Source organism: Solanum stenotomum, chromosome 2 (assembly GCF_019186545.1).
Source record: "Solanum stenotomum isolate F172 chromosome 2, ASM1918654v1, whole genome shotgun sequence".
Classification (NCBI taxonomy): Eukaryota; Viridiplantae; Streptophyta; class Magnoliopsida; order Solanales; family Solanaceae; genus Solanum; species Solanum stenotomum.
The window spans coordinates 73,846,858-73,861,801 of record NC_064283.1 but is presented as its reverse complement, the minus strand read 5'-3'; the positions used below and the strand labels follow the sequence as shown (position 1 = coordinate 73,861,801).

General features: G+C 35.5%; 3 protein-coding genes across 4 annotated transcripts in view; 1 reads left to right on the top strand and 2 right to left on the bottom strand.

Moving 5' to 3' along the window:
- Positions 1-14,944, top strand: part of LOC125856419 (uncharacterized) — a 175,119-nt gene that overhangs the window by 24,210 nt on the left and 135,965 nt on the right. The window lies entirely within an intron of this gene.
- Positions 988-7,019, bottom strand: LOC125856427 (pyruvate dehydrogenase E1 component subunit alpha, mitochondrial-like). The gene is made up of 8 exons (XM_049535974.1): positions 6,237-7,019; positions 5,956-6,035; positions 4,671-4,748; positions 2,566-2,661; positions 2,408-2,479; positions 2,226-2,279; positions 2,053-2,118; positions 988-1,190 (listed from the first exon to the last, which is right to left on the bottom strand). The coding sequence occupies exons 1-8, from the start codon at positions 6,910-6,912 to the stop codon at positions 1,146-1,148; spliced, it is 1,167 nt and encodes a 388-aa protein (XP_049391931.1). The 5' UTR covers positions 6,913-7,019; the 3' UTR covers positions 988-1,145.
- On the bottom strand, positions 8,773-13,105 carry LOC125856439 (protein COFACTOR ASSEMBLY OF COMPLEX C SUBUNIT B CCB4, chloroplastic). Of its 2 annotated transcripts, none has more exons than XM_049535990.1 (8): positions 12,945-13,105; positions 12,687-12,859; positions 11,546-11,645; positions 11,339-11,412; positions 10,111-10,295; positions 9,851-9,921; positions 9,492-9,575; positions 8,773-9,145 (listed from the first exon to the last, which is right to left on the bottom strand). In XM_049535990.1, exons 1-8 carry the CDS (start codon positions 13,065-13,067, stop codon positions 9,089-9,091), a joined length of 867 nt encoding a protein of 288 aa, XP_049391947.1. In that variant the 5' UTR covers positions 13,068-13,105; the 3' UTR covers positions 8,773-9,088. The 2 variants fall into 2 exon arrangements, 1 of the variants encoding a protein (XP_049391947.1); XR_007445522.1 differs by having other exon boundaries at positions 8,976-9,145; positions 9,492-9,571.

Genomic DNA, 14,944 nt, shown 5'->3' with positions numbered 1-14,944 from the left:
AAATGATGTGGATCAAAACCACATCACCAAAGAAATCATTGACTAACACACATGACAAGGCTACACATATTGTTCCCCTAGGTCATTAGAGGGTCTTAAAAAGGTAATGGAAAAAAAAGTGTCTGAAAACCACATCACCAAAGAAATCATTGACCAACACACGAAAAATCACTTAATTCCATTAATGAGGCGATCCTCGATCCCCACCCAATGTATATACCTCTCGAGACCCTCAACACCTCTCTTATTGCAACTAAACATTCCGCACATAGTGCTACTCCATTTGTTCTTTGGTCGGTCATCCCCAACCCTCTTCCATTTAATTTCCAAATCCTTTGTCAAGAGTTTATGCTGGGTCATAAGACTATCAATCTCCCAATTAAGCAAATAGCCTATCTAAGTCTTAGTCGATAACTACCGAAGGTCATCAAGTGCTTCTCCTTCCTTGAGAATATAAATTGGGTAACACAAAAGTCCCTCCAACCTTTTTATAAAGCCAACTAAGTTGAGATCACTCTTACCTACCTCTACTTTATGTCAAGAGATAAAATAATTCAAAATGGAGATGAGGAATGGTTGCCATGAAACCAATGCATTGGAAAAAACTCTTGTGCATATCTTAAATAATGCAAGGACGGTAACTCCACTAAAATAACAAACTTGTAATGAGGAATCATTGGCTTAGAAAACAATTTTGCACTTAGCATACCATGTTGGAAAGCATTTATAGCAGAAATTAAACATTTCAAGAAAATCTGGTAACTAACGCAATCTAGCTAACATCTCTTCCCTCGAATAAACAACTCTTTACGACAAATTTATAGACCCACCAGCACCATGAGATAAAAATGTTAGAGAGTACCAAAACAGCTCAAGCTGCAAATAAGTGATTGCATGCTCAATTTTATTACTAGATGAAACTGCAATCGTGTAAAAATAATGCAGGTCAAGATCAGCAGCAAGAGCCCAAAAAGAAAAAAAAGAAGAAATCATCTCCTAAAATAAAGATGGACCATTTCAATATTATAAGCAATCAGAAGAAACTCAAGCTTTTTCATCAGAACTATTGTTGCCTGCAGTTATCTCTTTCCCTCTCTCCAGCATCCAAGCAAAATATAATCAAAATTGCAACCATATTGTTCGTCTCATGGTAGTGTGGATCTGAGTTCTTTCCTATCTGCTCCAAAGACCTGAAAAGAATGCCCGCCTATCAGTCCGTGACATTTAAACATTCAGAAACTAGTGATTCACTCACAACAGAATTGTCCTCAAAAAGACGTATCTTTCATATAACATTCTTTATTTGCTATCAGCCATATTATTTCTTTTACTCTGTGTAATCATAATCTACAACTCCTTGTAACAAATCACTTTTTTCTACAGTACAAGGTCACTTCTCCAAGCCTAAAGTAACAACACTTTTCCATACTACAAGCAATCATTATAAGACTTCTGAAGCACAAAAAAAATCATCTGATGGCTTCTGGAAGACCACAAAGCCACTGTAATATTTATAAGGAACTAATACAACTAAGTCATACAAGAACTATGAAAGAATTTGAACATCCAACACAAAACCAAATCTTAAGTACTAGGTAAAATGCTCCAAAACATTTACAAACTTTTGGATACCTTTTATGTCCAATGTGGAATACCTATATAACTCAACACTCTCTCGCATCTCTAATTCAATTTTTCAGAATCACATGTGGCTTTAAATCAGACTCGTGATTGTGAGAATAGATTAGTCAAAGGTTATCTATAATTCCAGTTTACACGTGAACTGAATACTTCTTTTACTTTTTGCTTGCTTTACTTTTCCAGACATTCTTTTTGTATTCTTCTTTGAAGATCGAGATGGCTCAAAAAGCTGGATAGCAGACATTATATATATATATATTTTTTTTTTTATTTCAGCTGTAAGCTCTCTAGCATTCTTGAAGTATTTTATTACCATTTCAACAATTAAATGGCTAGAACGAGTAATTGAGGTATCTTCTATTAGTATAGTATAACAAAGAGGTAAAATGCTGGATGAAAACAACCACGCACCTCAACTCCAAACCCTTTCACATATACATTAGTAAACAGATCAGAAGGATCAGGCATGGGGATCTCCTGAAAATAAATATGATCAATCAGTAACCGGCCATTATGCTTTAAAACAATTCCCTACTATTCTTGAATCGTGACAAATTAGACAAAACTGGCGTCACTCTTCTCACCTTTGCTTTAGCAATGGCTTCATCAACCACTTTCCTCTTTCCTTTCTCGATATCCTGGGCAGGAGAATAGATAGTTAAAAGATAGTTTAGCAGCATTTTATAGGTCAAGAGCAACATAATCAATCTATTGTTGCACATATGGTTTTCCAGGTTTCAATCTTCATTATGACATGAAAACTTACCTTCAGCTCCTGCTCAGTGGCTATATTATGGTCTAAGATGAGATTCCTAATTCTTTCAACAGGATCACGTTCCTGTAAAGTTGAAAGATGACTATATCAGGATACTTAAGTTATCTGCACATTCAGATAGGTCAGGGAGTCTTAAAGAATATATTTACCCCTCGAACACCACTAATCTCGTCACGCGTACGGTAGGTGCTTCCAGGATCAGACATTGAGTGACCATGGTACCTGTAGGTGTCCATTTCAAGAATCTGAACCACACAAATAGGGAAAACATCAAATTAACATGATATGGAAAGAATGAAATCAATAAATTGGAAAAACAAATTGAATTTGCAATAACTTCAACAAACAATGACATGAGTAAAAAATGAAATAAAATTTTGGGAAAATACACGGAGAGCCCTCAATGTTACCACCAACTGCCAGCTAGACACCTTAACTATCTTGGTGACCGTGTAGATACCTCTTATTGGCATAAGTGTGTCATGTGAACACCAGAACCCAGCAGACCTCCCGCATGAAGTACAATCACTTTCTGACGTGTTATGAAATAAAGTTTTGGTAAAAGATACGGATAGCTCTTAATGTTACCACCAACTGCCAATTGGACACCTTAACTATCCTGGTGACCATGTAGATACCTCTTATTGGCTTAAATGTGTCTCATGAACACCAGAATCCAGCAAACCTCGCACATGAAATACAATCACTTCTTGACGTGTTAAATGAACAAATGAAAATTTGACGTGTATCACGGTAAAATGAATAAACACAATAAAATAATACAACCAAAAAAAAAAGAGGAGGTCCAAACCCCTATTCTTCTTTATCCTATACCATCTACAAACAAAAATAACAAATTAAACCCCATCATAGTAGCAGCAAAGAAGGTTCAAACAGGAATAACCAGAAATCACAAAACTTCAAAACCTCTAATGAAACCTTCCACCATAACCCACCCACCCTGCTTTCCTCATATTTACTTCGTAATTTCATCCCTCTTCTCACCTTCAACAGTCCCCAACTTCCAGTTTTTCTATAGAATAAAATCAATCCTCTCTGAGGCATACTTTGAATATCATTAGTGCTTATGCTCCACAGTCGGGCTTAGACGAGGAGGTCAAAAAGAGATTTTGTAGATGAGGTTGTGGGAGGTATTCCATGCACTTTGTAACAATAGGGGCATTTTTGGACCAAACTATTAGCAATGGGGGCATTTCTGGATCAAACTATTGACCGCAAGGGCATTTTTAGACCAAACTATTAACTGAGAGCATTTTTGTTCAATTTCGCAGAGTTCAAAGGCATTTGACCCTTTCCATTTTAATAAAGGTTGTGTATAGCACGCATACACCCCTGATTGACATGTATTTTTTCCTTTTTCTCGGCTTCTTAAAATTTTCAAAAGTTAGAGTTAGTTTTAGCTCTCCCCCTCCCCTCTCGTTCATACCCTGAATCAAATCCACATGTTGCCCGTTAACTCTAATACACCATCTCTCCTCCAACGCCATCCCCTTCAACTCTCCTTTATCTGGCCTTATTAGGAGGTATTGATATCTGTTCAAAGTAGTACAGGAGGTAATAGGACCACTCCATAGTTAAAGCTCATCGAGGCAAAATCAGCCTACTCTGGGGAACATCTCATGTATTGTCTCAACCATAAAACACAGAATAGCATCATGTCAAGACACTAGATGTTTTATGGAAATGAATAAAATATAATGACTGTTAAGCCATCTGATTTGAAAGGTCTAGCATCTCATTCATATCTTCCAGCTATTTTCCTCCCTTCAATATTGAAAGAACTGCTAGCATTAATATAGTGACACACATATTTTCAGAAACTTCTCTTAAAGAAGAAAGGAGAGCAGAGAGAAAAGAATTATCTCTGTCAAGCCGATGGACTTGCTTGAGCTCCTAAAGAGGGGCTCTATGACCATGAAAGACCAAATAAAGAATCAGAAAATACAGAATAGTATCATGTCAAGAAACTAGATTTATGTAAAAGAAGACTATATCGCAACTGTTAAGCCATGTGATTTGAAATGTCTAGCATCTCATGTTCATTTCTTCTCATGCCTAGCCAATTTTCTCGTATTACTTGTCTCAACCTAGCTAATCAGTTAACTTTGTGGAAATATCTATGAAGCCCCAAGAGTATCTAATATCTAGTATTCTAGTGACACTATTATCACTAAAGAACGTGTGAAATGCAACTGCATATCAATACTGGAATTTAGACATGCTATGTACTTACAATTGGTCCTTTCGTGAGGACATGATCCTTGGCAAATTTGCATGCTTGTTTTACAGCAAGGGCATCCATACCATCGACCTATTTTGAAACATAAAATGAAGAGCACTGTTAGCATACTCTTACATTCTCTTCTCAAACTTTGTATCGATTCTCACTTAGAATGATCTAATTGGGTCTTTATATTTGCAGCAGGAGAAAGCTTTTTCATATTTTTTTAGTTTCTTCCTTCTATGTTGAAGATGTGGGTGGCAAAAAGACCAATGTTTATGATGCAAACAAGAAATAAGCAATATTGTAGTATATAAACTAGAGTAAATACTCTCTTGCTTGTCCACCAAATAGCGAAATGCAACTCCAATTTGACCCCAATGGGATGTAAGCCTTGCGAAACATCCGCAAACCCAATAAATACAGAAGAGAAAATAATTTTTAGTTGAAGTTTTAAAGAAGATCATTTCTTCTTAGACAAAACATGCAAATATATTATGACACTTATCCATGGAAATGTAACAACTGAAAAATTGCATAAGAATTAGTGTTAAAGTTGTCATTCATGGATTTTGAAATAAATGTTAAATGAATTTCACAATTTAAGCGCCCAAGGGTGTGGATTAACCGTCAGAAGTTGAATGGGCCATGAGAGAGCAAGGTTCAAATCTCAACAGAGGAAAGAAAACGCTAAATGACGTCTTTCTATCTATCTAAGATGAGTGAACAATGCTACCAAGTACTTGTGTAGGTAGGAGGTAATAACAAGTACCGAGTAGATTAGTTGAGGTGTAAGAAAACTACAGACTTTTTCTCTAGAGTTCTAAAGCATTTTGCTGAACCAATAACCTAAAAGGATATATAAATGTATTTTTTGAACGGTTATACATGCATTAGAATGAATACATTCACAATAAAACAACTACAGAGTGTAAGAATTTCCATTGTGACGGTTTAACTAGAGGAGACTCTTGGAACAGCTGGAGTTAGAAGTCCCCAAATAAGAGTTAAAATTAATGGTAAAAACAAGGATAACACTACTATTTCTATGCTATATTATATTTAAGATGTGATTAAAAAAAATTACAGTTGCAAACACAACATTTTAATTCTCATCTAACAGCATATATTCCAGCCATTTCCAGGCTTCAAATTGAAGAGAAGTTGGCCATTCTAGATATCTGATGTAAAATGTTAGTCTCCAATACTTAGTTAGCACATAAAGTAAAAACCGGGAACATCTAAATTATGTCTACAAATCATAACAATGTATTTACAAGATGTGACTGAGTATCACCTTTAAACCAGGAACATAATCCCCTCTTTTGTAATAGGCTGGACTCTTTGCAGCCCTCCATTCTGCTGTCCCCATTCCATCTGCATCAACAAAAGCAATCACACATAATCCTAGGCGCTTATCCACAATTTATTTGCATGAACCAATATTTTTTTCTTTTCATGAACACATCAATGCTATTGCAGTACTAAACTTGCACCACATAATGTCAACAGAATATAAAGCATCATTTATAGTATTACTTACAAAATCAGGAAAAATAGTACTAGTATAGTTCTTACAGTGATTATTCTCGCAGACTAGAATAGCAGGCAAATCCCATAGAGCAGCCATATTCAAAGCCTCAAACAACTGTCCTTGATTAGCAGCACCATCACCATACATAGCAAAAGTAACATGGTCCTCTTTGTTATATTTCTGCGCAAAAGAAATTCCAATACCTAGAGGAACTTGAGCACCTACAATTCCATGTCCTCCATAAAATCCACTATCCTTCTTGTAGAAATGCATCGAACCTCCTTTCCCTTTGGAACAACCATCTTTTCTCCCCATTAGCTCCGCAAACGACTCAACTAACCCTCCACCACGTGCAAGGAATATACAGTGATCTCTATAAGCCGTAATGATACAATCCTTTTTTGTAATTGCAGCTTCCATGCCTATTGCAACCGCTTCTTGTCCGTCATAGAGATGACAGAATCCGCGGATTAGTTTCGCTTTGTAGAGCGAATCTGCAGCGATCTCCATACGCCGCAACTCCGCCATGTCTGAGAAGAAAGTCATGAGTTCATTAGGGGTGGTTTCGACGATTGATGAGGGAGGATCAATGTTGTGAGCGGTGTACGGTTTGCTGATTTCCACATTGATGGTGGCGTTGGAGTCCGACGATAGGCGGTGGGTGGCGGCGGTGAAAGGCTTTAGAAGATGATTAACCGTCCGAATAGTTGATAAAGCCATCTTGATTGCAGCTGCAGAGGTGGAGAAACGGCACTGGTGAGGAAACCGGAAATCACAGAATCTCAGCAGCTTACAAGAGTTGGGAGTCTCTTTAAAAACTTGTTTTTTTTTTCTTTCCATTAATTAAGAAGAGAACTATTGAAATCAGTTTAAATTCGGTGCGTATTATTAGTTACTTCATTTAACTATTGATATAATAGCTTTAAAAATATATTTTTATTTGATTAATTATACTTAAGTATACTCGAACCTTACCGCATGAATGAAATACATCTCAAAATTATCTTGTAGAAACGTGAAACTATTAATAAAAATAGAGCAAAATGTTGAAAACAATCTTTTAATTAGTAATATTTTTAAGGTTGTCAACCGGTCGATGATGAAATTAATAATTTGGGCAAAGTTCACACATATTTTTCACTACTTCTCTCATTAATTAATTATCCATAATCACAAGTGAACAACATACACGTTAAACATTAAACAAATCCAATAAAAAGGCAAATACTGCATTAAAGGGTTGTTTGGTAAGGTATAAAAATAATGTATTAGTGATGGTCATTGCATAATTTTAAAAAAGAAATATTTATTTACAAAAATATATATTCATAAATACAGTGAAAAAGAGTAATACTGTCTTTAACTATGCTAATGTATGCATGCTAATATCATGATTTTCTATGAATTAGTATACGTAAATCGAAAAAATATAGCAAATAAAATATTAATAGTACACGAAGCCAATGCATTATGTTATGTATACCTGCATAATAAGCAAATATCCTCTACAACTTAGAAACTATAGAAAAAGATGAGACATATTCTTCGGATTTGGGACTTGATAATACCAGCACCTTGAGGGTGTACTAATTTCCACTCTACTCAACATTTTATGTACAACTACTCTGAATTTTCAGGTCATCCAAAAAAAGAATGATATCACTGACTTACCGTCGGTACTCGAAACAAAATCTGCACATAAAAGGTGAAGCAAGTGTAGTGTGAGTACGGAAAACACGTGTACTCAGCAGTATCGTTGACCGACCCTTAACTGAAGTGGTGGCGGGGTTGGTCTTATAACTGCTTACTTCAACATTGACTGTATATCAGTTTCAATAAGAATATACAAATAAGTCTGACAGATATGGTCACAAACCATCCTAGAATCCACTAATAAACTCAACAACTTCAGTAAGTCGGAAATAATGGAGATGATGCAATGTAATGTAATGACCAAATATAACTGGTATACACCCGCTCAATCTGTCAGATTGCATAACCTATAGGGGTGTTGCGAGGTTCATATATCCACCTGAAACCATATCCAACCAGATTACAATGAATAACCAACCATTCAAGGTTGAAACAACATCACTCTTCCTAGAGCCAGATCCAACTAGATCACATCTGACTGCTAACCTTTCAATGCTGAAATAACATCACTCCGTCTAAACCACATCTAATCAAAATCACAACGAACAAAATCATATGAGCCATCAAGTATAATATGCATGATATATCACATTAAAACATGAAGTCGTATACACACAAGGCATATAAGGAATCACTCAAATGCATTACAACAATTTACCATTTAGATCAAGGAAGCTTTGTTGTCTCTGGGAGAACTATTACAAACTATGCCTTTGGAGATGGGAGGTCCAGGAATGAAATTTCCATATTGGTTTTCTCTGGATATAATCTTCCTCATTTTCCCACAAGAAAGACGAAAAAGTTGCCTCCTACAGTATCTCAGCCTTTCACCAATCAACATGACAGCAGAGCTAAAGCTCACAGGGGAAATCATTTCAAAGCAAGCAATCATGGAAAGAAATTACCACTCTTTGTGCCTACAAGTGATGAAATGAACCAATAAATGATATATTTCACAATAGCCAAAGGTTGCCTCTAAAAGATGTAGGGAACACTTCTGTGTACTTCAGTAGAAAATAAAAACAAGCTGAAACTGCAAATCCTCCTTTTGGAGAGGAAGTCCAAATAAAAGAGTCGAGATGATACATATGTATTTTCTAGAATGTGTGGACCATCTGTGTAACATAAACTAAAGGAAGGAAAATCACTTTGAATGTAGACATGATTATAGGCAAACACTTGAACTTAAGATACTGCTGTTAGAATATCTTGAAACATCCATCTTGCACTGCCACTATGAATGTCAAATAACTTTTGTCAGTGTAGCATCTAACTTCTCTCCGATCAATGTGATCCATGCCTGTCAAATAAAGGAGAAAAACATGAGGCTAAGGTGTGTTTGAAAGTGGAAAACAGGGATACTAATATAAAGGGTGAACTTCACAGATATTTGAACAAGTAGTTAGATAACAAATAGAGCTCATACACAGTATAATGACAACCACGGTAAATAGAGCTCACACACAGTATAATGAAAACCATGGTAAATAGAGCTCACACACAGTATAACTACAACCATGGTAGAGTTATGTACTTCATGTCACCAAAAGTGTAGATAGTATGATCACATAGGCCTCAAGCTTGCAAAACCAAAGGTAAGGGAATATCAGTAACTATATAAGCGCAACATGAATGGTGATCCATACCTGGTCAGAAGATGTGAATCCTCTGATTGTATCACCACCAATTATGGCAATTCCTTTGTCTCCTAGAGGCTGCAAGATTACTGCCTAGTAAAGAATTATGATTATTAATAACCTTTTGGTGAAGTTTCAACCTATAAACATGACAATATGAAGAATCCATGATAGAAGAGATCCTATAGATGTATATTGGGCAGACACCTTGAATGATAAAATATATTTTGGTGAGAGAAATGCTCATTTTGCTTTTATAGAGGTATGTATACATCTTTTAGCACAACTGATATTGTAAACTTGGGTGAAACAAGACAGAGTGTTAAGCCACAGGGAAAAAGGAGGGAGAAAGCAGGAATTAGTACTACCTGTGTATTTGAAGGAAGAAATGGTAGCTCCGACTTCCCAGGATAAAGAGATAAGTTGGCCAAGTAGCTCTCTGAAATACCGACAATCAAGCATGTGTAATTTAAACTTGGGGTCTGAAGATAAATTTAAATGGCGTCTTCATCTTTCAAAACATGCTCTCAGGGTGCATAATCTCATTTGCCCACTTGCTTAATGGAAAACACAGATATAACTATATCTTAAAAGCTAGAACGAAAGAAAAGTTAGTGATATCACTTACGTGATGCAGATTTTAAAACTCCTTGGTAAAGTGACCCTTCTATCAATTTATTACTGTCCACAGCTACTGCATCACTTCCATTAGATAAAGATGCAGCAGCAAACCCAGTTTGAAGGATACATTTTCCATCATAAACAATGACCAGAGACCTGCAGCATGTGACATCTGATAGAGAATTCCATGCCCTGAGGATAGAGCAAGACAGACATGTTAAATAATCAAGAAGTCACTTTCACGATGGCCAAACTCCAAAGGTTTCTCATCTAAAAGCGTCAGGAAATGTATAAAACAGTGCCTTCTTGGTTAGAGATCATTTGCATACTGGAACAGTTGCTAGTGGAAGGTTTCGACCAATTGCACTTCATCACCATCTTGCCCTGCTTTCAATTGATGACTGGTTATTATATAAGTGTGGACCAAAGCCCCTGGGCAGAAGCATGTTGAAGGATTTATTTAACACATTCTTTTTCGGGAGGATCTGTCTAATATATCAGTGCTGTAAATTTAGTACACGAGCTGCAATTGTGTTAGTGAACGGAAAGTTCACACACTATTCACTATTTAGAAATGATGCCACCTTTTCATTTACACAACCAACTATATTTTAAAGCATCAAATGATGCTCTTTCCCACTATCATTACCAAAAACACACATTTTTTATATGAAAAATCCAGCCCCCGAAAACCCCTTCTCCTCAGAGGCCAAAAGTGACTTTTCCCACTTTCTCACCCATTGATAACTCAAATCCCCAGATTCGTGGTTAGGTGAAGGGTCCCTTCAATTAAATCAGTGTAACCCTCTCGTATCGACAAAAACAACTTCTCTAAATACTTCAAAAGACGTAAATCTTGAATACTTATAATCTCAATGACTAATTAATAAAGTTTTGTTTTTGTGCAATAAGCCTCTCTGGGCAAAGACTAGTGGTCAATTTAAATCAATAAGCATTTGATTATAGAACCTAGCTCTCTTCCCTATGACTAGGCGAGGAGTATCATGGGGTGGAACTTTCACATATAGGTGACCTTCAATCTGAATTTTCTTCGGCAAGAAAAAGATGATCAGTGTCGTTCCTCGAGTACAATGTATACTCATTACATAAATTATGTAATATGTATATAAACGCACAAACATATCAAATTAATATTATACGTGATATCAAAGTATAAAAATGAGCAAGTTATAAAGACCCATTTCAAAAACTGTTCCAGCTCATAAATACGATACCATAGCAGCTCAGAAATAACAAAATCTGGTAGGTGAGAAGCTATTCTTTGGCACTCTACACCGTTAGGATTTACCTGAAAACAAAAGGCTTAAATCGATCAGTTAATCTTGTGGTGTATCTACAGGAGGAGAAATAAACAATGAGCTGAGGAGAAAGAGTTGGATACAAAGAAAGCATATGTGTATGTGTGTGTATACAGCCCTCACCACAGATATGGATTTTGGTCGGATTGAAAGCCAAACAAGACCATTCAAGATGTTGGTGACTGCCAACCCAAGTGTCAATAAATCTGCTCTGGATTGAGAACTGTGTAAGTTGGAAGCAAACAGTTAATATTGTGGCCCGAGAACATACAGAAAATTAAACTAAAATGGAAGATAGAAAGCTTAAAACTGTTTCCAATGTGATTTGCATAAAAGGAAATTGCTGCTCCTAAAAGAAACATACTTGTTTCAGACTTTCAGTTACATATGATTGTCGAAGAACTTATGCAATCAACTCAAAATCTATGGGTAATAGGTGGAGTAATTCAAAATCGATATAAACTGATTTGGAAATAATTGTTTAACCAACATGGGACTTTTGTCTAACTATATTTTTAACACCGTCTCTCGTGTTCAACTCTTTTCATCTCAAGAAAACATAAACAAGCTTACTAAAGTTGGTATGATACCATCTGAAATAACAAAAACAACTAATTTAAAACCTAAAGCGAACAACCAAGATCTTTACAAACTAATTGGGAAAACCATATTTAACCAATGTGGGACTTATGTCTTTAACAATGACTAAGAAAATTACTGAACAAGCTTTGAGGTTTTCCCAGCATAATATCATAGGTTTTACTGGTAATTGGAGTTATTGGGTGAGTCCAATTATCAGCAACTATATACCCCCATGGGTTGGTCAATACCAAAAAAGATCTATAATCATTTCAAGATGTAATGATGGGGCTATTATGAAACTTCACTAACTATTTCCAAAAGGCAAAGACCTCAACTTTCTTTGTTTCTAAAACAAAAAGAAAGCATTCACCTATTAAATCATGTCTCTGGTGTATTCATCGCAAAATCTCATTTTGTTAGAGGATTCATTAAATAGCTGTAACTTTATAAAACAAAGTTTGCATTCGATTCATCTACATTACGTCATAAGTAAATCACTTTTCTCTTCTTCTTATCCTTTTAAACCAAACTTTAGGTAAAACACCTCATATCATCAAGATTTTAACTTGTCAAGACCCTCAGGTCAAGTTCACGAAACCCAAGTAAAAGACGAAAAACTAATGGTTGTTTCAAGACGAAATCTGCTAGTATACCAATTGCAGCCTCAAATAAAGTAGCTAACCTGCTAGCATCAGCAACCGGAGCAATACCAGAAACAGTACGATTGAAGAGAACCGCCAATAAAGACAATCCACCCACATAAATTGGCATACTCCGAACCAAATCATCATTATTAGATACCCAATCAGCTATCCATTCCCTCCTTGGCTTCATCCCTCTATACCTAATTTCTCCCTGAAACCCACAAATTAAACACATTTATTTATTTATTTATTCATAGAAGATCGAATAAATTAGTAATGTGGAATTGAGAGAGTACCTGAGAAGCATTAACAGTAAGAGTAACAGTTCGTCTGTGAGAGAAACGACGAGAATGGACAAGTCGTTGTGGCGGTTGGTTTAACCGAAGCAGATTTCCCGCTTCCATTTTCCCGATGTTCATAAAACGGATAATACCTTCTTTCCAATTTTGAGACCCTCCAACTAATAAAATAAACATTCAAAACCAACTTAGTTTTATAATTAAGCTAAATTTAATAGTTAGTTAAATCATCCCTTTAACAATTCCCTAAGAATTGAAAGTTATTGTACAAAAGTTAGGGTTGTGTATTGATCGGTTTGGTTTGATTTTAAAGTTTATCGATTTGATTTAGCGGTTATGGTATGTAGATATGTTAAATCATACAAGATAGTATCAATAATTTATCGGTACAAGTCACTATATACTGGTAAGCATCATATGCCAACTCAAATTAGAAACAAGCAACATGTAAATAATATAGCAAGTAAATCAGACTCTTATACATAGACAACTCACCATTAACAAGTATAGTCACCACAAGATTAACCATATCATCAACAGTAAATAAAATGTTTATACATGCTAAGACACTTCTTTATGCCAATAACCATGACCTGTAGGGGATCAGCTCTGTTGATATACCATACTGATGTGATATCCGATTCATAGTAAAATAATATGTATATATATATAATATATGTATCAGCATGGTATTGTATCACATTAAAAAAAAAATATATATATATATATACCGACGTGATATTCAATTCAATCATGCATCTCAAGCATACAATTCATATCATCTAGTTTTGACATGCCAATCAATAATCAATTAGCTCAACAGTATACATGAATTAAGTCAAGTCGAGATCCAATTAATCATAACTTACTTCAATCAAAGATCCCAAATACAAGCTATTTTGTCGGAGCCTTGCCCTTTCACGAAGTCTCATATGCGTTCACGATCTAACACACATAAATATCACATATTCAATTAATTATTCAATTTTCTAGGCCTTAGGGACTAAACCTCATTGTTGTTACCTTGATCATATCCTAGGTCCTCAAGTTGGAATTTTTCACCCAATTTTCCCAAATGTTCCATAAATCACATTAGAGGAATATTATACTACATTAGGAAGTCAACTCTAACTACCTATAATCATCATAATATTCATTTAGGAATACATATAAGAAATTCTCATCAGTCATGAACCTAAGGTCTAGTCTAAGCACTTAATTCTAATCTCAATAGTATATGAATTTAGCGAAGAAATGAATGGTAGAGAAGAGTAATAAATTCACCTTAATAATTAGAAGAGCCCTAGTAGGTGAGAAATTGTCACTCTCAAACTTAGAAATGAGTTTTTGGATGTCAAGGAGAAAATAAGGTCTAAAAACGTGGCATGCACATAAAAACTGCTAAGACTTGCTACAATCCTAACCTACGTCTATCAAGGAAACCGCTATAAAGGTACCGCCACAGTGTCGGGGGTCCCATTATGATGAGCATCGATAGTAACTTGGGGAGTAATCCCAAACTCTCCTTGTTCACAACACCCTCAAAATATTAAAACAACCCAAGAATATCTCACCGTAAAAAATCGTTAGAATGGAGTTCTATCAATTTGTTTCTCGTTCTAAAAGTTTCTATTAAGTACTATTCCTCTCAACTAACACAATTTAAGTTCAAAATCATCAAACACTACATCATGGATAGCGACGGCCCCTAAGCTCCACAACACATGATTTTCGCTCAAAACTGGCTAACCTAAATTTTTTACCACCTAGGCGACTCTATCCAAATACATGCATCAATACGGATAACTGCTATAACTATGAACGGTCATTACATTAATTTAATTAGTGTATAACTTTTCTGAAATTACGGGACCCATTTTAGCTATAACATTTAGTTTTAAAATCATACCCTTTAGTTATAGCTTTATTACTTCAAATGCAGCTGATATTTGCATAAATTTTGCTACTCAAAATCAAATGAAGAAAAACACTTTAGT

Coding starts and splice junctions, on each gene's coding strand:
- LOC125856427 (XM_049535974.1), bottom strand. CDS start 6,912: ATGGCTTTATCAACTATTCGGACGGTTAATCATCTTCTAAAGCCTTTC. Junction 2,119..2,225: donor AAGCCATTGCTAAAGCAAAG/GTGAGAAGAGTG, acceptor ATTTATTTTCAG/GAGATCCCCATGCCTGATCC. Junction 1,191..2,052: donor TGAAAGGGTTTGGAGTTGAG/GTGCGTGGTTGT, acceptor CATTCTTTTCAG/GTCTTTGGAGCAGATAGGAA.
- LOC125856439 (XM_049535990.1), bottom strand. CDS start 13,067: ATGAACATCGGGAAAATGGAAGCGGGAAATCTGCTTCGGTTAAACCAA. Junction 10,296..11,338: donor GTTATTTCTGAGCTGCTATG/GTATCGTATTTA, acceptor CTCTATCCTCAG/GGCATGGAATTCTCTATCAG. Junction 9,576..9,850: donor TTCTTCCTTCAAATACACAG/GTAGTACTAATT, acceptor ATTCTTTACTAG/GCAGTAATCTTGCAGCCTCT.